The sequence below is a fragment of the Pteropus medius genome, unplaced genomic scaffold (assembly GCF_902729225.1).
Source record: "Pteropus medius unplaced genomic scaffold, Ma_sr-lr_union100, whole genome shotgun sequence".
NCBI classification, from domain to species: Eukaryota; Metazoa; Chordata; class Mammalia; order Chiroptera; family Pteropodidae; genus Pteropus; species Pteropus medius.
The window spans coordinates 20,557,921-20,581,816 of NW_024352785.1; the positions used below are offsets into that span (position 1 = coordinate 20,557,921).

General features: G+C 41.7%; 1 protein-coding gene and 2 pseudogenes across 2 annotated transcripts in view; 1 reads left to right on the plus strand and 2 right to left on the minus strand.

Moving 5' to 3' along the window:
• Window positions 1–19,755, plus strand: part of TMEM225B (transmembrane protein 225B) — a 45,614-nt gene extending 25,859 nt beyond the window's left edge. For both annotated transcript variants that reach the window (XM_039848667.1, XM_039848666.1), the window contains exons 2-8: window positions 5,120–5,310; window positions 6,729–6,807; window positions 9,239–9,449; window positions 10,927–11,073; window positions 11,910–12,047; window positions 19,147–19,353; window positions 19,557–19,755. In XM_039848667.1, coding sequence (XP_039704601.1) covers window positions 6,796–6,807; window positions 9,239–9,449; window positions 10,927–11,073; window positions 11,910–12,047; window positions 19,147–19,316 — 678 coding nt within the window. In that variant the 5' untranslated portion in view covers window positions 5,120–5,310; window positions 6,729–6,795 and the 3' untranslated portion in view covers window positions 19,317–19,353; window positions 19,557–19,755. The remainder of the gene's footprint in view (window positions 1–5,119; window positions 5,311–6,728; window positions 6,808–9,238; window positions 9,450–10,926; window positions 11,074–11,909; window positions 12,048–19,146; window positions 19,354–19,556) is intronic.
• Window positions 2,888–3,006, minus strand: LOC120590975 (uncharacterized; annotated as a pseudogene).
• Window positions 19,756–20,272: 517 nt separating the features above from the next.
• On the minus strand, window positions 20,273–20,391 carry LOC120590976 (uncharacterized; annotated as a pseudogene).
• Window positions 20,392–23,896: the final 3,505 nt, after the last annotated feature.

A 23,896-nucleotide genomic window follows, 5' to 3' on the forward strand; every position in this document is an offset into this window, starting at 1 on the left:
TGTGTGTGTGTGTGTCCATCCTGGCTCTGCTCTGATTGAATCCTAGTGACTTAAAAAGAAAATAATAAGTTTCAAGATTTCCTATCAGAAAAAGCTACTGTTCAAACTCCTTTATAACAAAAATTCTACCATAGCTTAAGGTAGAGCTTCACTACCACGTAATTGTTGAGGAAGAAGTTTGCAAAGCAGTTGAATAGTGTGATACTTAATAATTACATAAACAAAAAAACTTTGAGCACCCATTTACCATGAATATTTTAATCATTAGAAGAAGTTCTCAGAGTACCTCAACTAGGTAGTACATTGTTAGATTTGTTGTAAATGCTTATTTTTGAGCTAAAAAAAACATCAGATATTCTTCCACTTAGTCTGGATTAGTCGTTATCTAAAAATCATCGGTGAAAATTATATTTACGTTGTGGACAGTTGAATTGAAAGATGCCTCCTGTAGTCTCCATGCCTGGTCTGGTGCTGTGCACACTGTAGGTGTTCAGTGGATGGCTGCAGAATGCATCTGTTTACTGGAAACCAAGGTCTTCTTATTTGTTTCAACTCTCTTCTCTGCACTCTTCCACCTTCCTTCCTCTGTCGTTCCTATAGGTGGTTATTGACATTAAATAAGGGTCACCTGGCTCTAAGGACCACCTTGCTATCTGGATGTCCTGAGTACGAACTTACACTCTCTGAGGTCAGATTTGAACTCTGAGCTACTGGGCCCACATATTCTGCTTGGCATGTGACCCTCCTTGAGTTCCTCTCCACCCTCTTACACCATAGAAAAGGCCCTTCTGTGGGGTCTGAGAAGCTTTGGGGATGAGACAGGGCTTGAAGAATTGGCTGTGAAGGCTGGGCAGGATTCTAATGGACAGAAAGCATAGCAGGGAATGACACCCAGGACAAGGTGAATGTGCAGGGTTGCATGCCAGGATCCAAGGACAGAGGTGTTTGTGGAGGCCAGGAAAGGGGAGAAAAAAGTTTGCTAGCAGCAGGGCTCTGATTCTTTGGGGACAAGTATCACTAGTGAACAGACTAGTTCACCAGGCTCTTAAAGCTCAATCAGGTGAACACGGGGGCAACTAACTTATTACAATTTGCCAGAACTTTCTCAGTCATAGCATTGAAAGTCCCACATCCTGAAAATGCTCTGTCCTGCACAAACCAGGACGTTTAGTCACCAGAACCCATAGTGACCCCATTCCCCTGCTTCCTCATGGCACCTAGCTGCAAGAAGACACAATAGAGCAGGAATTCTCAACTTAGGTTGTATACTGGAATCGCCTGGGGAGCTTTCAAAGTACAGATACCTCAGTCCCGGTCTCAAGAGGTTCTATGTATTTGCTGTGGGGTATGGCCTGGATATTGGGATTTTGTAAGTCCTCAGGTAATGTGCAACCAAGGTTGGGAATCTATACGATAGAGGATATCAACATTTCATAGGTGCTGAGAGGACAGAGACTACATAAGATCTGCTGGCTTGGTCGTTGAGAGCTACTAAGAGGGCAGGACTTGGAGTGTAGAGAGCATCAGGGGCCTATGTGAAATGAGAGGGTGTCCTGGCTAGAAGGAAGGAGCAGTGGGAGGGGGCTATTGCATGGGGGTGAAGCCAAGTATTGGGTGGATTCCCCAATGGCAGTAAGCTGAGATTCACAGGGGCAGGGGTCTGCTCGTTTCCCAATTCTGTTACACAGTATAACTACAGTTTGGGCAACTTGGGGCTCAAGAATCAAGGATCAAGGGCAACTTTGGTGCTCTGAACCAAGGAAGCACAGAGCCTGAGGGAAGTCAGAACTCTAGAGACTCCAGCCCCAGCTCCCTTTTCCAGAAGGCAATCCCCTCTTCCCTTGCCTGTCCCTCTATCCTAGACCTGGGAAAATATGAAAATGCTTCCAGAGGAGGCTATAACCTAAACTTGTGCACACAATCTAAAATTTCCACTCCTAGGAGGGGCTGGCCTGGCAGTCCTTAGCCATGCCTTATACATAGCCTTGCACGCCCCTGGGAGAAAGGCATTTCTATGCACTGGCTAAAGAGGTAGAAGTCTTTGGGCAAAGGGGAGATAGGAAGAGGGAGATGAATTTTAGCACTGGTGCTCAAATGTGACAGCTTTAATCCCTTCAAAGGACCCTCATGGCCCTCAGGATGAAATCTGATAAGACCCTTCACATCTCAGCTCTGACCACTGACCACTGACTTCCAGCTTTCTTGTGGCCACTCCTCCCAGTCATTTTGAAATTGCTTGGGTCCATGAACACAGTATTTTTCGACTATAGGTTAAAAGCCAATAGTGGGTCATAAAATTAATTTATTGTAACGAATTGCAACCAGCGCTAAGTGTAAAAGAAAAAAGCAGGCAGGACTAGAATGGAATAGAAAACATCCATGTGCATTGCATGTAACAAAGGTAAGTAAGACTTGTTCTGTGTGTGGGTGCACACACATGTGATGTACAGTATTTCTTGCCCGTAGAGCAGGTGAAAACCTGAACAATGCAGTCCTCTTTTGGGGATAAGATTCCATCTAAATGATGCCTCCTTGGCAGGTCTTCCCTTGGACTGAAGTGTTCTTGCTCTGCAATTCCCATAGCATGCTATACTTCCTTCATGCACTGATCACACTTTTCAAAAAATGATTTAGTCACTTGCCTCTCTTCTGTGCTAGATGGCAAGCTCTAGGAGGGCAGGGACTGTATGCACCAAACACTATCTGTCATTAGAGAAAGCACTCATATTGAGTGGCTGAATGATAAACCTGAATTTAGGTTCCGGCTTTGTGTGTGTGTTCTTCTTCTTTTTTTTTTCTCTTTTTTTTTTTAGGCAAGGCAACCCTTGGTTGACCTCACATTGCAAGGACCTTGTAAAGTTACAATCCCTTATTTTTTATTTTTTTACGCCTACAGCACCTAGTCTTCCTAGGTGGTCTCCCATCCAAGTACTAAGCAGGCCCGACCTTGCTTAGCTTCTGAGATCAGATGGGATTGGGCTTGTTCAGGGTAGCATGGCTGTAGACTGTGTGTGTGTGTGTTCTTATATAGTTCTCTTTTTCCAGCTTTTTATCTGAAAGATTTCAATATACAGAAAAGGTGAAAGAATAGTATGATAACACCTTATATAGCCTCCACTTAGATGAACAATTTTTAACATTTTTCCATATTTGCTTTTTATCTATATACTTTTTTTCTGAATCATTTGAAAGTAAATTTGGATATAATCTTTACTCTGAGATACTAAGGTATGCTTCTCTTAAGGGTAAGGTTATTCTACATAATCACAATACTATTAACATACCTAAGAAAAAGAATGTAATTCCATAACTAATCTAAAATATAGTCCATACTTAGATTTTTCCCAATTGCCCCAAGAAAGCTATTTTATTTCAAATCAGAATAAAATCTAAGGTCACATACTGCATTTGGCTTTATGTCTTTCTTTTCATCTATAACAGTTCCTCCACCTTTTGTTTTTTTAATGATACTTTTGGAGGAGTCAAAAACAGTCAAAAAAGTTACCCTTTAGAATTTTCCACAAAACTGCTTTCTGTTTTCTTGTGGTGGTGTTTAACCACCTCCTCAACTTTTGTATTTCCTCTAATCTGAAATGAGGTTTAGAGGATTGATTAAACATTTTTGGCAAGAATATCTCACAGGTGAGTCTCCATATTGTATAACCTCCAGAGCCACGTGGTGTCAGATTATTCCACCCAAAGTAGTGCTTTGTTCACTATTTAAGATCTCTCCTATGTAAAGATATGTCTTCCTTTCGCAATTAGTAAATTTGCAAGGATGATCAGCACCATGCAAAGAATCTATTCCTCTATAGTCTAATATTTTTAGTGATCATCATCTTTTAGCAACCATCCATGATTGTTTGGGCAAATTCTTAACCTGAGACTCAATTTCTTAATCTGCAATGTGGGGATAATAATGCCTGTCATTTTTGGATTTGCTATGTAATGACATTTAAAAGTAATGGATAAGAGTGTATATGAAAATGCTATCATGGTCTGCCATCATTTCTCTCTCCTTCTGAGAACACTATCCCTCTTCCTTTAAGAAAGTTCTCTCTACCTTGCTCCAAATAAGTGGTTCAAATTGCTGGAGATTTAGATGACCCTATCTGCCTGGCCACTGAGGCACAGCCGACTAAACTCTGGCCAGAGTGGAATGAGCATGTGACCCAAACTGAGCCAATCTGAATGCTTCCTTGGTAAATTTTGAACCAAGTAGGGTGGGAATAGGGAGAGGAATAGCTTCTTTTTCCTCTAGGGTTGCTGAATGTGAGGATGTGAGTCTGGAGGGTGACTATTTCCTTTGCTACCTGGAGAATGAAAGCCTATTAGGTGGAGGTGATCAAAGCTATCTTTCTGAGATCAGGGCAGAGAAGAGTTGTCTAGGGGTCTTCCTGACCTGGCTCCAGTCTTCGCTAGCTGTACTTTTGCCCTGCACCAGCTAAACCAATAAAGGCGCTCTCTTGCCTGAAGGCTTACAAATTGGGTTCTGAATCTTATGACAGAATATGAATAGCACAAGGCCTGTCATGTGCCTTTCACATGATAAATGACTCAATAAATTAGAGGTCCATACACTCTCATCCCTTCCTGTTGCCTTTGAATACGAATTTTAAACGTATTTTCCTGGTGAGTGCAGACTCAGAGCAAGAAAGGCTGATTTAACTGGCTCCAAGTGTGGCTGCTATTGCCACTAAAACAAGCTCCCCGCCCGGATCACCTGGGCTGGAAGCTATCCCTGCCTCCATTGAGTGCCCTCTCTTGTAAAAGTTTAAAACCTGCCCCGGTGCTATGAGGTGCAGATAGCCTTATTCCGGGAGGGCAGAGAAGGGCAATGAACGTGAGGGGCAGGGAGGCCCGAAGGAGATCAGAGCGCATGCGCGAGACAAGAGCGCGGGGGTGGGGGTTGGGAAAGGCTGGAAGCGAGGGTCTTGGGGAAGCGGAGTGAACTGAAGGGTCAGGAAACTCAGCTTCTCTCAGGCTCCGTGTGGAAGCTGCTGTTTGTGCACCGCTCTCTCTGTGTGGGGTTGATTGTGACGTTTTTTCAAGCCACTTCTCATTGGATCCTTTCTGCCATCCAACAGGAGGAGTTACTATTATTATTCCCCTTTCACAGATGAGAAAACTGACACCCAGGAAAGAGAAGTGACTTACTTAAGGTCACCCTGCTGGTAATGGCAGAGCTCGAATTCCGATTCAGATCCTGCCAACTCTAGATTGCTCCAATTCCGACTCGGTTCTGCGCACCGGAGAGCGAGGTCCCTACGCACCAGCCCCAGAGGCCAGGTTCCCCCAGCCAGATACCAGGTGAGCGGCGGGGGCGGCCGTCCCCGAGGGGTGAGCCCTGCCCTCCTCCGCGGGGCCCTAGGGCTCAGGGACTGCCCAGAGACCAAGCAGCCCGCGCAGGGCCTCCGGTACCAACGGAAGCCCGAACCTCGCCGGCCAAAGGGAAGGACGAGGGACAGAGGGCTCGCCCCGCAGCCATGGGGCCGCCAGGAGAGAAACCCTGCCCAGGAGACCTGGAGACCTGGACAGTGCCCCGGCGGAGGGAGGGGAGACCAGTAGAGGGCAAGCGGAGGTGGCTCCACGGGTCGGAAGGGGGATAGTGTGGAGAAGCCCACACCCCAACCCGCCACTCCTGGGCCAAACAAAACCCGAGGGCCTGTTGGGATCCACGGGGCGTGGCCTGAGGGCGGATAGCCAGGTCCGGGCCCTTCTTTGGGTCTGGAAAATGTCACTCTTTGGGACCACAGAAGGGATGGGCAGAAGAAGGTTGTCCCTGGGAAGAAATAGTGCTCCTGCCCGCAGCCCAGAATAGTTCCCTCACGGTCTCGTCCCCATTCCAACCCAGGCGTACTTTATGTTGCTCACCTCTTTCATCCCCCAGTACAGTTCCTAGGGGGGTGCACAGGTCCTGTGGAGGTGACAGGGCTGCCCTCAGGCTGCTGCTGCAGGGTGACTCTCCCAGAGGAACCCGATTGAGGACCCTCCCCTGAGCCGGTGGTTCCCAGATGCCGGCCCAGACCCCACAGAGGAGTATGCAGCTCTTCTACTTTCCAGTGTTGTAGGTCCTTTTTAAATAATAATTGAAGCAGTCAATGATAGTAGATGACAGTTTTTTTGTTTTGAATGCCCTTAGCAAAAAAAAAAAAAAAAAAAAAGGCTAGACTATATTCCTTCATTATCTCTCTCTTTCTCACACATTCACATGAACATATCTATTAGAAAAAATTTACGGTTCCACAGAATTCCACATTTGGGAATCACTGAACTGAACTGCTGGCCAGTGGTGGCTGGTGAGGTAGGGGGCCAGCCATGTGACTTTTTGGTCCCTGATTTGCACAGATTCACTGTGGGATCCTGAACCAGTGGCTCTCTATTTTCATCTAAGGGATCTACAAATCCCCTTTTATATTGAAATGTCTGTGGTCCTTTCAGTCCAGCCTGTATCAGTGCATCCCCCAAACTGCATATCCCTGGGGCATAGTCATCCAGTCCCAGCACAAAAGGCTGTTTCCATGCAGGACCCTGCCCTATCCCTGGAGAAAGGCTGAACAAGGTCCTTCTCACTGGAGAGCAGGGTGGGGGGTGGAGGATGGTGGGTGGGGGTGGGGTGCAGACAGGAGGTAATACTGTGGGGTATGCTGGGCCCCACAGTGACCCCAATCTGTGGAGAAGAAAGCACTGTATCATGTAAGGTGTTTATTTGTCTCTCTTCCCTGTAGTTATCAAGAGCCTGTGAATTCCTGTCTTTTTCATACCTGAATCGGCCCCCGTTGGCCTAAGCTGGGCATGGGACGTCCAGTAAGTGCACAGTTAATTTTTGTGCAGGGAATGGATAATGGCTGGTGGCTGGGAGGTCTACACAGAGTGGACCAGGACCAAGCTGAGTTTTGCAGGAGAAGTCGGACTTAAAACATCTGTAAGAGCAGAGAGGGCACCCCCAAGGAAGGAACCCAGGCATGGAGGCTACAGATGCTTGGGGTTGACTGTGATTTTCCAGGACTAGAGGGAGACAAGGCAGGTGTTGGGGCAGAAAGGATGGGTGGTTAGGGAACTCTGTGAAAGGAAAACTAAGAAGATGAGGAAGGCTCTTGAGTTGGAAGCATGAGAGAAAGGGAGAAGCCAGCATGAGCTCCAGGCTAGAGTTTGGGTGATGGAGAGAATGACTGAAACAGGGACAACACTCAGGTCAGTTTTAGACAAGTTGAGGTTGTGTGTATGTGTGTGGGAGGCGGGTGGTGGTGGTGGACAGAATGGGGCACAGGCCATCAAATAAAAATGTCTGGGGTATTCCATCCCAACCACAGGATGGGGTCAAGGTGTAACCATGATTACTATATAGAAAGTTTTAGAGCTGGGACTCTACAGTCTCTGGTCCCACAGACTTCATCATTTTAAAGTGAAGGAAACTGAGGCCCTGAAGTTCAGGTGAATCATCAGCAGGCCTGCAGTCATGGAAGGGAGACTGAAACAGGAGCTTTGGAGAGCAGGGAGGATCAAATTTTTCAGGTTGAAAGAAGAGAATCTGGTGAATGACAGAAAGGAGGAGAAAGCACATTAGAACATTTCCAAAGCACTCTGACAACGTTCAAAGAGCAGCAGTGTTCTACCCATTTATAAACAGCATAGTTGGATGGGCGGTGTAGGAGGGTACCCATACCTCCGCCTTCTGCCATTAGGCTTGTTCTGCTATAGCGATCAGTACTCAAGGCCTCAAAGATACTCCTTGCCCCCAGCAGTGAGGGGGTTCTGCATCAAAACAGTGGAGAGGCCTCAATCCCTGGACATGAGCAAGGGTGTTTGCACAGGGTGTAGAGAGGAGAGAGCAGCTACTTCCCTCCGAGGGCCCTGTCTTCTGCACTTACCATGCACAGCTTGAATCCTTGGTGCTGCCAAGTACAACCCTGCTTATTCAGGAGTCTCCAGGCCTGACTGTGGGCTTGACTTAGAAAGAAGGGTTATTGTCTTGGGGTGCCCTCACCTCCCTTGTCATGTCTCTTTCTCACCTCCTGATGTTTCCCTTCTGTACCACCAGGTGGCCAGGGTCATCACAGTGCCATCTGGACACCTCCTGACCAAGCCTGCCCTACCTGCAGCACCCCAGACTCCTACCCAACTCCTTTCCTTCCCCCATTTGATCCTCTCCATCTTGGGAAAACTCATTTCTCAGGGCTGCCAGGCTCGGCAAAGGCAGAAAAGAAAGCAGACTAGATGAATAAATTTGCCTTTAGGTTGTAAATGGCCACCAGCCCACTTAGGAGAAGTCTGTCCCCTAAAGGCCGCCAACTTTAATCAAGCACTTGAGTCCCAGCACTGTGCTTGACCCTTCAGTATGCAGTATTTCATTTGATCCTCCAAGTGACCTCACGGGGCAGGCATTATATCCTCCCTTTCCAAATGGTAGACCCAAGCTCCTGAGAGTCTTAGCAAGTTCCCCAAAGTTATACAGCTAGCAAACGATAGAGATGGGACGACAGTCGAGGGCTTCTACAGGCAAGTCCAGCCAGCTCTTCTACATCACAGGGGCTCATTCAAAAGAAGGCGTCTTTCATGACAGATGGTGGTAAAGGAGAAGATATGAGGGATCCTTAACTGAGGGCCTTGACCTCTAGGCCTAGAGGGTACCCAGGGCTTCAGGAGGGTCTATGAAACTCTAAAAACTATTTGTAAAACTTACTGTGTGCATACGATCTGCTCATTTTTTAGTGGAGGGCTCCTCCCGGCCAGGTGGACCCCTCCTAATCTAAACCCCAGATCCTGAGGCAAGAAGGCCAGTCACTGAGTAAGGATACTCAGACCCTAGTCTTATTATCTTTCCCTGGTCCTCATTCTGAAATCTCAAAAGGCAAATAGCTGTGAAAGAAGGTGATGAAGGGATTCTTCTGTGGTCAGTGGGTGGGTATTAATAGAATTGAATGGTTAGAACTGTAGAACTGGAAGAGGTTGGAGATGGCCTAGTCCAACCTCTTCATTTTAAAGAGGTGGAGATATGGGCTCAGAGAATGGACCCCATGTGACCAGGATCACACAGAGAGTTAGATCGCACAGAAAATGGTTTATGTGTTTTTTAGGTCAGCTGAAGAGGTCTGTAAGGCTATCGTTTATCAAGGCAAAGAAATCAGCATTTACTGAACCTCATGTGTGTGCTAGCATTTTCACAGGCATTATCTTGTGCCACGTGAGAATTTTGAGTAGGTATCCCACTTCTCACCCTCACATTTCCCTTACACAGGTGATGCTGACTTTAGAGGACGATGACATGAAGGGCTACACATGGGCTATAGCCCCGGCCTTGACCGCCTTGGGTTATTTGCTCATAGTCCTAGTCGCCATCTTCCCTTTCTGGGTACGCCTTGTGAATGAAGAGTCCCGTGAAGTGTTTTTCAGTGGCCTGTTTGAGAACTGCTTTCATATCAAATGCTGGAAGCCTCGACCCTTATCCAGTAAGGAGGGACAGAGGTGGGGACTGGGGAGAGGAAAATGGGGCTAGTGTTGGGAATGGAAGTGACAGAGGACTGGCTGCGGGCAGAGAGAACAGAATTTAATACGCTCATAAGGGCATTTTTCTGAGTCTCCACTCTCTTGGTGTTAGAGGAAAGTAGGTGGCTGGGAAGGGGTTAATGATGTCAGGCTGACCACTAGAGTCAGGAGCAAATGTGTCAGCAACAAAGTTTATTTCTGGGGAAGCAGCAGCTCTATCTGTGATGAGGGCGAAGAGCCTGCCCTACTCTGTGAGGCTCCTCCACTTTTTGGCCTCCATTAGCCCATCCAGATAGCACCCTTCTGGGTGGGCATGACTCCTAGCTGGGGGAGCAGCTCGGTTAGAGTGCAGGCAGGATTTCAGCCTCCACTTGTCCCCTTGGCCACACACCTGTCCAAATCTGGGCGGCAGCTCTGCAGATAATGTGCTCAGACCTGGGTACCACATTTTCAAGGAGGTACTTGAGACCATGTTTTATAAGGAATTTGGGAAGTTTGTGATGGTGTCTGTCTTGGAAAAGAAGTGACCCTGGGAGACCCAGGGGCTATTTCCTGGTAACAGGTGAGAGGAGCCACTTTGGGAAAGATGGGCCAGACTGTGTGAGCTTTTTGATTCAGGGTTCCTCAACTTTAGCACTACTGACATTGGGTTGGAGAATCTTTGTTGTGGGGTCTCTCCTGTTTCTTTCAGGATGGTTAGTAGCACCCCTGCTCTCTTCTACCCACTAGATACCAGAAGAACCCTCGCCTCTTAGTTGTGACATCCAAAATGACCTCTCGACATTGTCAAATATCCCCTGTGAGGGGCAAAATTGCCTCTAGTTGAAAAGCACTGGTTTAACCCAAGGGTCGATTCTAGAATTCTGAATCTGCAACACTTTTGTCTCTTTGTTCCACCTCCAGCTGCCTCACTCTGCATGCTCAGGAGTGTATACAAACTCATTTTAAATGGGTTTGAATCATGCCAATAGTAGGAGAATAAATCACCATGTTCTCAAGACTCTGACTCTGCTATTTTGGTCTGTTTCATTAATTCTATTAACCAGGATAATTAAATAGGGGTTCCCCACAGAGTTCAGAACATCTTGACCTCACAAAGTTCTGATTTACCATCTGTGACTCATTTCAGTGTGACCAATACGGATGTGATTCTTCACATTTCCATATGTAACAAATTTTATCATGAGGGTTTTATTTTATGTTTTTTATTAAAACCATCATTTGTCCATCTTTTTTTTTTTTTGGTATACTTCCATGTCATGGGGAACTTAATGGGCCCAGAGTATTCCTGGGAACAAAGTGGAAGGACCAGAAACTTGGTCCCAGGCCACATGTTGGGACCTGAGGGTGGCAGAGCTCCAGGGACCGTGCCCAGGCTCTGTGGGCTCTGCCCTTTGGGGTCAGGGTGCCCAGCGCCAGCCTGCTCTCCCTCCCCTGCAGTTTACATCATCCTCGGCCGAGTTTTCCTGCTCTCTGCAGTCGTCTTGTCTTTCCTCACCACCCTCATGATGGTGTCCTTTGCGTCTCAGCTCTTTCCGAGGACCCGGAAGCACAATTTTGTGTCAGCCTTCATCAGCTTCCTCACAGGTGTGAAACGGGCAGGCAGGCCTTGTCCTCAGGCAGGCCTCCACCTTGGGGAGGGTCCAAAGACAGGGGTGGGGGCTGGTATCTGTGATATCAGGACAGAGAGGATTTTAAGGTGTCTCCTCTGTTGCCTTCTCTAGTATCCCACTCTCAAGCCCAGTGTGAGGATGGATACTTTATAACTCCTTTCCTTTGGGGCTTTTCGGCACTCTGCACTTCCAGCTAGCACAGCTCTTACCACCTAGGCTTGGAGTCATTTGTCTGGGTGCCTTTTTACCATAATTATCCCAGCGACTGTCATAGAATCTGGCATAGAATTCTAATGTAATGAAATATATGATATAAGTGAAATATAAATATTTCTTGGATGAAAGTGAAATATAAATATTTCTTGGATGAATGAATAAAAGAGATCATTTCTGCCTTTTGGAACCTTTGACCTTAAAACGCTGACTGAGGCTGTCTCCTGGGAGGCTCCTATGAGATGGAGGAGATAGATGGCTCACAGTGGGAAAATCAGGTTCAGTTTCATCCAAAGCATCACACCCAGAGGACCCAGCCTGAGTCAGCTGAGGTCACAGGCACAGAGGATACGTAGGAAAGGGATTTCTGGTTTAGGGGCCCCTGGGAGGTGAGGCACATGGGCTTTGAGATGAGTTGGGAAAGAGGGTGGGACAGGTATTTGGGATGGAACTTACTGGCTCTGAGTAGAAAGGAACCCTCATGCAGGAGCCATACAGGTTATAGGCTACATGGCTCTGTCTGTTTAAGTCTGAGGAGGGCTAGAGTGAAAGAGGAACCATGGAGGAGAGCAAGGGTGCCTCTCTGTGACCCTGCAGGGGCCTGTGCTTTCCTGGCCTTGTTGCTGCATGCCCTGGAGATCCAGAGTCTGAGGATGAAGCCCAGTCCCCCCCAGTTCTCCGTGCAGTGGCCTTACTACATCCTGGGCTTAGGCACCCTTCTGTTCATAGTGGCTGGTGAGTGTCCAGGGGCTTGTGCCCCTCTCCCTGGCCTCTGTCTAGATTCAGGAGCTGTGGATGCTCTAGAGCTGTGCTTTTCAAAACTGCAGTTGCTAGCTACATGTGGCTAACTTTAATTAATTAAAATGAAATGAGGTAAAAAATTCAGTGCCTCAGTCACAAGAGACACATTCCAAATGTTCAGTAACCACATTACTAGGCATTTAGTGGCTACCATATTGGACAGTACAGATAGAGAAATTTCCACCTTTGCAGAAAGTTCTCCTGGACAGCACTGCTCTAGAGCTTGACCCTATCCCCTGTGTTATCCTTCCCATTCTTATCCTTCTTGACTTGGGAACCATACTCTTCCAAATTTTCATACTCTTCCTTATACCATCCTCCCTCCTAAGGCTTTCTATTCCTATCTCTATCTTTATCCTGAAATCTGTGATCTTATTCCTCACCCTACCCCCTTTATATACCATCACCATCTAAGTTCTTAATTGCATCTAATTTTGTCCCTACTCCTAAATCTTCTTGCTATGTTAACCTGACTCATGATTATAATCTATTTTAACTCGATTTTACTATACAATAAATATATATAATAAAGAATACTTATATCTGTAAGATATAAGTAATAAAAATAAACCACACACATATTTCCACCATATACTATAAGAACTAGCCATATTTCATTGAATCCATAGTTTGTAAGTTATACTCTTATTTCCTATACCACTAAGAAAGAAATATTGATACCAAGTATAATTCTACGATGCTATACCTTGTAAGATGCTGTAGCTTGTAAGATATATCCTCATTTCAGAGATATTAAAATGTGAAAAAAAATTGGTTTGTCAAAATTAATGAAATATGGTAGAAAAGTATCTTTGAAGTCTCTCTCACTTACCCATGTGGCTCTTCCTGATCTCATCCTCTTCTCTCCCCTCCAGAACCAATTATTCTGAAATTTATGCTAATCATATTTACTATACATATATATTCATAAACAATATATTATTTAATTTGCATGCTTTAAAGCTTCGTATAAAAGAATATATACATATTCTTCTGGAACTTGTTATATTGGTCAACATTATAACCTTGAAATTCCTCCATGTTAATGCAAGGAACTGAGGTTTATTTATATTAACCACCTTAAGTATTTAATTGTATAACTAATCCACAGTTTATTCATTTTCCTGTCAATGGATGTTGGATGGTTTCCAGTTTATTTTTTCTACTACCAACAACACTGTGAACTTTCTTGTGTATGTCTCCTTCTGCACATGTGCAAGAGGGTCTCCAAGATGCCACGTACTAGACTTGCTGGATCCAGATTATGCATATTTTCAAGTTTTCTACATGGTGCCAAATAGGTTTCCCAAGAGATGGTGAGAATTTGCACTCTTACTGGCAGGGTGAAAGAATTCATGTTGTTTCACTTCCTTGTCAACATTTGAAATTATCAGACTTTTAAAACTTTGCCAGTTTAATTGTTGTAAAATAGTATTTCACGCTATTAATATGCACTTTCTTGATTATTAAACAGGTTGAACATCTTTTCATATGTTTAGTGGCTATTTGTGTTTCCTCTTCTCAGGAATTCTTATTTAGTATTTTGCTTATTTTTTTGTCCTTTTTTCCATTTATTTTGCTATTCCTTTTCCAACTTCTTAAATCAAGATCTGAGTAGGCATTTAAAGCTTTAATTCCCCTCTAAGAATTGCTTTACTTGGATCTTCCATTTTGATGTGTAATTTTTGTTATTGTTCTATTTCAAATATTTTCTAGTTCTTATGATTTATTCTTTAATCCATGCATTATTTTAAAGTATAGTTTTAAAATTCCAAGCATAGAATTTTAATTGTTTCTCTGTGTTAATGATTTTAACTTAATTTCAATTTGATGAGAGATTGTTGTCTATATAATCCTAATATTTTCAGATTGAGATTTGCTTACTGCCTAGTTTGAGGTCTGTTTTCACGTTTCATATTGAATGCAACCTTTTACCTATAAACATTAGATCAGCTTGTTTATTATGTTTAAATCTTGGTTTACATTTGTTATATTTTACTAGTGAATTGAACTTATTATGCTATAATCCTTTTTATTCCTAGTAATGTTTTATTTCTAGTAATTCTTGTTGTAAAATCTGTTTTTATCTAATATTACTATTGTTACTTCTGTATTATTTAGGTTAGTATTTGCCTGTTTTTTTAAATCTTTTACTAATATTTTTTAATCTTTTACTTTAAACGTTTCTCTATCTTCATGTTTTGGACATGTCTTATAAATAGCGTATGATTGGATTTTTAAAAATCTTGTCTTACAAACTTTGTCTTTTCTTTTTTTCTTTTTTTGTCTGTATTGAAATATAAGACAATTAGTTGCTTGTATTTACATTGTACAATTCAATGAGTTTTTTTTTTCACTTATAGTTGGCATACAATAATATACTAGTTTCAGTTGTATAGCATAGTGATCAGAGATCCACGTAACTCGCAAAGTGATCACCCCACTAAATCTAGTACCCTCTTCCCACTTACATACTTATTACATTATTAACCATCTTCCCCATACTACACTGTACATCTTCATGTCTCTTCTGCAATTATCCATTTGTACCTCTTAATCCCTTTGCCTTTTTTTTCTGTTCCCCAATCTCCCTCCCATCTAGTAGCCCTCTAAATATTCTCTGTATCTATCAGTTTATTTCCACTTTTGTTTTTGTTGTTGATTTCGTTCTTTAGATTCTACATATATATGAATTCATGTGATATTTGTCTTTCTCTATCTGAACCATTTCATTCAGAGCAATACCCTCTAGGTCCATTGAGGCAATATCTTTTTCCATCCCCTTCCTTTTGGTCTGTGTCTGTCTTTTAATCTGAAGTGAGTTTCTTGTAGGAAGCATACATCGGGCTCTTGTTTTCTTATCCATTCAGTCATTCTGTCTTTTGGTTGGAGCACTTAATTCTTTTTCATTTGAGGTACTTATTGATAGGAATGTAGTTATTTCCATTCTTTATTCTTGTTTTAGATACATGGTTTTTCTTCTTAAAGAAGTCCCTCCAGCATTTCCTGTTATACTGGCTTGGTGGTGATAAATTCCTTTAGCTTATTTTTGGCTGGGAAGCTCTATCTGTCCTTCAACTCTAAATGATAGCTTTGCTGGATAAATTATTCTTGGTTGTAGATCCTTGGTCTTCATCACATTGAATATTTTGTGTCAAGCCCTTATGTCCTGCATAGTTTCTTTTGAGAAATCGGTTGCCAGTCTTATGGGTGCTCCCTTGTAGGTAACTAACTGCTTTTCTCTTGCTGCTTTTAAGATTCTCTCTTTGTATTTAACCTTTGGCATTTTAACTATGATGTGTCTTGATGTGGGCCTCTTTGTGTTCCTGGTTTTGGGAATTCTCTGAGCTTCCTGGCGTTTTATGTCTTCACCAGGTTAGGGACGTTTTCCATCATTATTTCTTCAAATATATATTCAACTTATTGCTCTCCCTCTTCAGGATCCCCTATGACATGGATATTTTTACCCTTAATAGTGTCCCATAGACTCCTTAAATTATTATTATAGTCTTGGCTTCTTTTTCTTGCCATTCTGATTGAGTGTCCTTGGCTTTCCCATCCTCTATATAGGTCATTTGATCCTCTTCTTTATTCACTTTGTTTTTTCCATTTAATATACTTCTCATCTCAGATATTGTGTTCTTCATTTCTGACTGGTTCCCTTTTCTAATTTCCATTTCCATCTTTATGTTTTTTTTTTTTATCTCTGTTAAAGTTCTCACTGAATTTATCTACACTTCTCATGAGTTCATTGAGCATCTTTATAACCAGTGTTTTGAACTCTGCATCTGTTAGATTGCTCGACTCCATTATTTCTGGATTTCTGTTCTGTTCTCTCTTATGGTTTCTGCTTCTTTGTCTTCCCATTTTGGCTGCCTTTTTGTGTCTGTTTCTATGTACTGAGCAAAGCTCCTAAGTCTCCTAGTCTTATTAGTGTGGATTTGTGTAGTAGGTGTCCAGTGGCACAGTCCTGAGAGTTCAGCTGCAGGCCAAATTTAGCCCCAGCCTGTGCCCCTCCGGGGCCACCTGTTAAGATTCAGCAAGCAATCCATCTATAAGCTATGCTTATAGTTGCCTCAAAGGCCACACCAGAAACCAAGGCCAGCTGCCACCTGTGTGAGTCTAGACACTGCTCAGGAAGGGGCACCCAACTAAGCAAGGACACATCTGGATGTGTCTTGGGTGGGGCCACAAGTTGGGGGAGGCGGGTTTCAGGGAATCCTCTGGGCTGAGTGACCTCTGTTATCTAATTTGATGACGTCATGGCTATGGCGGCACTGAGTCTGCACACTGGGATGAGGGAGGTCTCAAAAGAGGAACAGTGGATACCGCCGGCACTTTTGTACAGGGCAAGTCGCACCTCAGCCCTCACCCCGACAACTCAGTGTTCCACTGTAATTCTCTGGTGCCTCATGCCCAGCTGAATCAGCACTGCAGCTCAGAGCAAGCAGGTCCGTCACTATGAAAGTCCGCTTGCGGACATGGCCCTTTAAGAGGCGTCAGCAGCTGCCGTGCTGCTATTATGGCCTCTGTCCCACTCAGCTGCTTGGGCCGGGCAGCCTCGCGTCCTCGCCCTGTCCTACCTTCTGCCGTTTCAGGGTGATTTCTTAGATTTCTCCCTAGTTGTATGGCTTGTTCATCCATATCTCAGGTGATTTTTTCCTTGCTCTTTGCTCCTTGTTTCTGTCACAACTTTGATTTGGTCGCCAGAGGAATGAACACAGCCTCTATCATCTATGCCATTTTTTTTCTGCTTCCCCACAAACTTTGTCTTTTAAATAGAGCATTTAGTTGATTTACATTTATTTTTTCTACCACCTTAATTTGCGCTTTCAGTTCTTTTTTGTTTCCCCCTGCCCCTAACTCTCTTGCCTTGCTTTGAATTGACTGAATTTTATGTATATAATTTTCTTTAAATTTGTCATCTCTTTAGTTTGGAAGTTATATGGTGTATATTTATTTGTTTGGTAATTGTCCTTTGACATTTTAAAATGCTTATTAACAAAGCTGAAAGATAATCAACATATTTATTCTCTTCATAAATAGTACAAGAACTGCCACTCAACTTATATGCTATTTTGTCCAATGTTTTAATTTTGTCATGGTTTTAAAAAATTCTATACATTTGGTATTATTATATACATTTAATATTTGTTAAACTCTCCTATGTATTTATCGACTTAGTTGCTCATCAAACATTCTTAGACCTTCTAAGAACATTATCCTTCTGCTTGAAAATACACTCTTTATAATGATGGTCAATTAAAGACACACTCTCATATTTTGTTTGTATGAAATTGTCTTTTATTTTTTGTTCATTAGTTTTGTTGAACACACATTTTTAACTTGACAGTTATCCTTTCAGCATTCAAGATATTTATTATTCTATTTTTCCACTTCTATTGTTGTTGAGAAGTTGGGTCTCTGTAAAATATTCTTTTGAAGGTGGTCTTTCTTTTCTCTAGACTTTCTTTGGTATTTTGCAGAGTATGGGTATTTGTGTTAGAATTCGTTCTGTGAACTAAATCTGAGTAGTGTCTTTCAGCATCTTTATCTTCTCATTTTCTTTTCTTTTTTTTTTCCTTTGTGGAACTCTAGGAAGACATCTGATAGACCTTCTTACTCTGTCTTCCATGCCTTAATTTCTCTTTCATATTTTCCTTCATTTGTCTTTCTGGGCTACATTCTGAATGACTTACATAGACATATCTTCAATTTCATCCATTTGCTTTTTAACTGTGCCTGACCTGCGATTTAACCTATCTGTTACATTTTCATTTCAATCTATTTTCATAACTAGAAATGGTATTTTCCTCTAAATTTTGTCTTTTTTATACTTTCTTGTTCCTTATATTTTTAATTGTTTCTAAATGTACATTCATTATACATGTTTAACATACTTATTTTACATTCTGTGTCTTATAAGTTTAGCAAATTATTTGCAGGTTTGACTCTACTGGCTGCTGTTTCTGTAGGCATTTGGTTGTGGTATCTTTTGTGTTTTTTGGCAGTGAATTTTTTTTCCTTGGAATTTTTTTGGGTGGGGGGGGGGTGGAAATTCTTGAGGCCTGTCTTGAAAATGTTTCCTCAAAAAAAGGATCTGCATTTGCTTCTGCTTGGTGTGTGAGTACACAACTAGCTTAGGATCACAAACAAAATACATAGGTATTATGAATTTAGCTGCAGATGCATATAACAGCTAGCCTATGTTTATGAATTCTTGTTCAATACAAGTAACTTTGAAGTTCCAGCTTCATATGGCAGACTCTTAGTAAATTCTCCATCTTGAGCAGGTCTCAGGCTTTTTCTGCTATTTTTTGTGCCCCAAATGACCAATACAGTAGAAAACCAGAGTCACCTGGGTTGAGTATGTCTCCAAGGTGAAGGCTAATTGTATGCTTGCTTATTAACTCTCTAGATTCCTGTTTTCATTATGGGTTTGAAAAGATATTCTAAGACTATCTTACTCTGATGCTAACATGATGGTGCATCTGCAAATAAGTTTTTCAAGAAATATTTTATTTAGAATTTTTTATTTTTTATTTTTATTTTTTTTTAGTGAGAGAGTATCTAGTATTTAGTGGGAGAGTATAATGCTGAAAGTAGTTTTCCTTTATCTTAGTGTTAACATTAATACAGCATTTACAATTCACTTAAGGTATCTCCATTTGTTCTTTTAAACATCAATTCTCTTTTTCCTTTCTTTACTTTACCAAAGGTCTTGAGTTGGGCATCAAGAGGCCTGGGTTTTGTGTTTAACTTTCCTCTGTTAAATCTTGTTTTCTCACCTATTAATGGTTAGACAATTGCTAAGATGCTCTAGCACTGGCCATGGTTCTGTGAGTTTATCCATCTGTTTGCATGCCTGGTTTTCTGATGCATTCTGTTTCTTCTCTGTGTCTGTAATACACTAGGTTGGAGAGGAGTATTAGGGCAGGTACAGACTAGAAGGAGTTGCATTAGAGGGCGTTCTTGACCTCTTGGGCATGAAGTGCAACATTCTAACCTGTGCCAAATTTTTGCTGTTATCTAGGTACCATCTGCCTCTTTCAAGAAACAGCCTGCTTTAGGTGCCGTTTGTTGCCCATTTCCCATAAAATTGAGGCGACTCAAGAAATCTCGGACCTTGACAATCTGGAAAGTTTGGAAGAACTAAGCTCAATACAAAAGGAGACACTATTGAAGGAAGAGACAATTATCTAGTCCAGAAGAGTCTGTCCTCTGCCATTTGTCAAGCTGTGTGAGTACATGTGTGTGGGTGTGTGGTGCCCCCTTCTCTGCCAGTCTCTACTATTTCTGATGAGCTTCTCAAATGTCAAATTAACACTTCACTTCCCTATAAAGTTATTCTATTTCGCTCATATTCGAAATTTGTTAAGGTTTTTTTTTTTTTTAATTCTTCAGAGCTTCCTGATTGATTGATTTTCTTGCCTTTCTTTGCAGGTGTTTTCAATAAAAGGAGGACTACTGCCTATCAATCCATACCTCAAAAACCCAGCCTGGAGGGCAGGAAGGGGAGGCAGGAATATAACAAAATTTTAAAGTGAACTTTCATAAAACAAAAATTGAACAGAATGTAATCACAACAAAAGGTGTTTGAATTAGTCACATTAAAAAGAAAAAATGATGTCCCCATACAAAAGTGTGACTCAGTACAGGAAACTTTTCTTAAGTATGTGTTGGGGGAAGGGCTAGGTGGTGTTAAAGGTGAAAACGTCCCCAAACTTGAGTTCCCAGGTCTGGAAACCTGAGCCTTATGAGTCTATGCCTCTGGGAAAAACATAAGGCAAGTTAGCCAGTCAATGTCTCAGCATTCCATCCTTCTACTAGTGTGAGAAGCCTCCTGAGTATGCCTCTAACATGCCCCACCCCCCCAGTCTTTATGCTGGTTACAGACTGGGGAGCACTCAGCCTCCCAGGTAGGATGGGTGTAGCTGGGAAGTGAAAATGCTTTGGGGCAGTGGGGGGCCAGAACAGTGATTCAAGACCCTTCATCTCAACAATACCAAGTAACAGTGCCTCTCCACTCCTCTCTCTAAGGAATATATGTGGAAAAAGCCCCTAGTACTTAAGCAGTACATTTTCTTTCTTTCGTTCTTTCGTTCTTTCTTTCTTTCGTTTGTTCTTTCTTTCTATTATTTATTTATTTTATTTTTTAATGCCTACAGCAGTTAGTCTTCCTAGGTGGTCTCCCATCCAAGTACTAACCAGGCCTGACCCTGCTTAGCTTCCGAGATCAGACGAGATCGGACACATTCAGGGTGGGATGGCCATAGACTACGTAGGTCTTTCTGGAGAGAAGTGATGGACGTGGCTGGTCAAGTGGGCTCCATTGGGACTGTCAGTGTTCATTAAGCTTAACCTTGTGCACTGTACCATGGGGGTACACAAAGGTTCCTGTTTGCCATAGGCTCACATCCAAGCAGAGGAGCTAAGACATATATATCTGAAAAACAGCCACTAGGTGTTTTAAGTATAATTTTTAGTTTTTAATGTTTCTCTCCAAAAGATACTTTGAGAGTTTCTTATAAAGATATGGTGACAGCCTACTTCCAGCTGTCTCACTTTTCCTCCCCCCAAAATTCACATAGGAACTATAATTGTCAGTGAAACTAAGAATAAAGAAAATCTACAAACTCTAAAATATGTAATTGTGGCCCAAACCACCCTAAACCAGCAGGACCAGTATGGGAAACCACAACTGGAAGAATGGCATGATGGGCACAGTTGAGAGGGAGGAGTCAGAAAATACACAGGGGTTCTAGTAGGGGCAAATTCCAAACATCATTAGCAAATATTAACCTTCAGATGTCTGTAAAGGACCCACCTTGAGAAGGAATGGCTATGAACAGGATAGAGAAGAAACATGGGGCATGTGTGTTGAGGCAGAGAAGGCACGGAAAGTGCATGGGAGTCTATAAAGGGAAAGATTTAAGAAAGCACCACTTGTAAAAGAGGTGATCAGAAGGCAGATGACGTATCTCAACAGCAATGACTGGGGGAGAATGGCAGGAAGGAAGGAAGTGGTAGTACAAGCCCTTCTGAACTATTGGGATATAAGAATCAGAGGAATCCTGGCTACACTATATATTAAAGAAAGTATCCCTCAATGTAACCATGGAAGAAAAAGCCCTGGCACTGAGAAACTGGGAATGTTCTACTTACCTGACTCCTTTTTCACAGTATCCTTCTCCAAATAGCTGGTCCAGGAATATCAAACTCATTCAAATAAAAGTAAAACTAATATGAATTCAAGGGTAGCACAGGAAGAAGAAGTCTGGATATGAAGAAAACAACAAAAGTGTTGCCACAAAGTAGAGGAAAATTATAATCCAATATTCCAAGATAAAAAACTTAATGAAGCTATTGCAGGTAGGAAAAAGAAAAGCCCACAAATCAGAATTATAGGAATTTAGAGAAGAAATGTCCTGACAACAGAAGATGAGGGCCGGAATACAGTGAGATGTGAAATAGGAACTGTTAGAATTCAAGAAAGAACTGGAAAGAGTCAGAAATAAAGATAAAATTATAAGAAACACCAAGGAGAATAGATACCAGAACAGTAAGACATAAAGTATTAAGAATAATAAAAGTGAAGAAAATGAAATAAAAGGTTTAGAGTGAAAGTAAAAGCTATAAAACTCATGTAAAGGAGATCTGACGTATGTATAATTGGAGTCCCTGAGGAGGAAAACGGAAATAAATAGAACAATATTTAAAACTAAAATTGAAGAAAATTTTACTGAAAGTTCCTTTCTATCAAAAAGGAGTCTACATTTACTTGCAAAAATTGATTAAAAAAAAAAAAAGGTAAACTTCCATGATTGGGGCAGTGCTTTGTTTTTTACTGGAATAGACACTCTGGAACAAAGGACTGTCCCATCATGGGAGGCCTGGAACCTCTTCTTTTATTCTCAAATACTGGTTTACAATGCAAAATTACTAGACATGCAAAAAAACGTGACTGACGGAAAACAATCGCAGATGCTGTGATGATCCAAATATTGGGGTTATCAAACACAAACTTTAACCACTATTAAGTTATTAATGTGTTCACAACTTAGAAGAAATGTAAAATTTCCAAAAAGTTGAGAAAAGTATACCAAAATGTCATTTCATGCAACACATTCTGTTGGCTAATCTGTGGGGAAACAGGCACTGTTATATGTTGTGGATGGAAGTGCAAAATAATCTGTATTGAGGGGAATTTGGCAATATCTACAAAACTGCAGAAGCATTAATGTTTTAACCCAATATTCTCAATTTACGAATATGCCTGCACACATTTAATAATGACATAGGTGCAAGGTATTAATTGCTGCAGCGTTTGTAATAAATGATTAGAAGCAACTCTAATATCCATCAATACAGGAGATGTTAAATTATGTTATATGCACACTAGCTTAAAAAAAAAGAATGAGAAAGATTTCTATGTACTGATGTGGAACATTTTCTAGGACATAATGCATGATAAAAAGCAAGGTATCTACTTTTTTGTGTATAAGAAAGGAGGAAAAGATAGGGAAAATATACAAATATTAGTATTTGTAAATAAACACTTAAAGGGATACAATAAACTAATAAATCTTTAGAGATGGGGTAGATTAGGAATGGGCCGGGTGGAGTGGGCAGAGGTAGAAGCAATAATTCTCTAACTTTTTATATGATTTTGACTCTTGAACCATGTAAATATACCAATTGAAAATTCATATTAAATCTTCTAAGAGTAAGTTGGGTAATATAAGTCAAATATCCCAAACTGTTGATACCAGCACTTTGAACTCCTATGACCTTCATTTCTGTAGTTAATGCTACAACAATGTTCACTTCTGCCATTTTACTTCGTCCTGCTAAAGACAGGCCTGATATTCTACCCATATTAATAAAGAAACAGAGAGGTGAAATGTTTACTCCAATGCCAGACCTGACCCCCCAGGCCCTTTGGTGTTCAGTACAGGTTTTTAAATTTTTTATTTTTAACCCATTTCCTGTTTAGAAAAAAAAAGTACAGCATGCTGCCAGCGTTAATTTAATTTTACATAAACATGCTCTTTGAGGCTGAAGCAAATCTGACTGGTTTTCGATGTGAAAGTAAAATATGAAAACTGTTCTTGGAGTTATTTCTAAACAGAACTTGTCTCTAATCCAAATATAACAAATGCATATCATGGTCAATATTTAATAATTTTTTTATGTGGTAAATTTCAAAGCACGGAACAACACAAAAGCAGAACATCTAGGATTTGACTTTTTCAGCAATTGAGAATTATCTATATTTTGTAAATGGAAATACAACTACCAAAAACAATGTATATGTAGAATGATGTCATTTGTTTCCAAAGACTATCGATATCCTAGAGCGATGCAAAAATAATAAAAGTGAGATATATCGTGGCAAACTTTGGGGGTAAGGTTAAGACTGTAATCCCTGAGTTATCTTGGGGTAAACGCTGCTGTCACAAGTGCCACCAGCCAGTATTCTCAGGGCAAATGAGAAATGGGTTAACTAAACTCTGCTGCCTCTTCTCTTGTTTCCTCTCCATGGTAATGACAACCTCTAGCACCCCCTTCCCTATTTCTGTATTTCACTCAATATCCTCATCCCTTTTCTCTTTAGTCAGATAATTTTTTTTCCTCTCTCCCTCTACCCCTCTGTCCTTTTCTCTTTCCCTTCTTATTTTCCCTCTTCTTCTCAGGCCCTCACAATGCTCCCAATTTATTCAGTAGCATCTTGTTTGCTAGGAAAAAAAAAAGGCTTCATTTTTGCAGAGCTCACCTTCTCT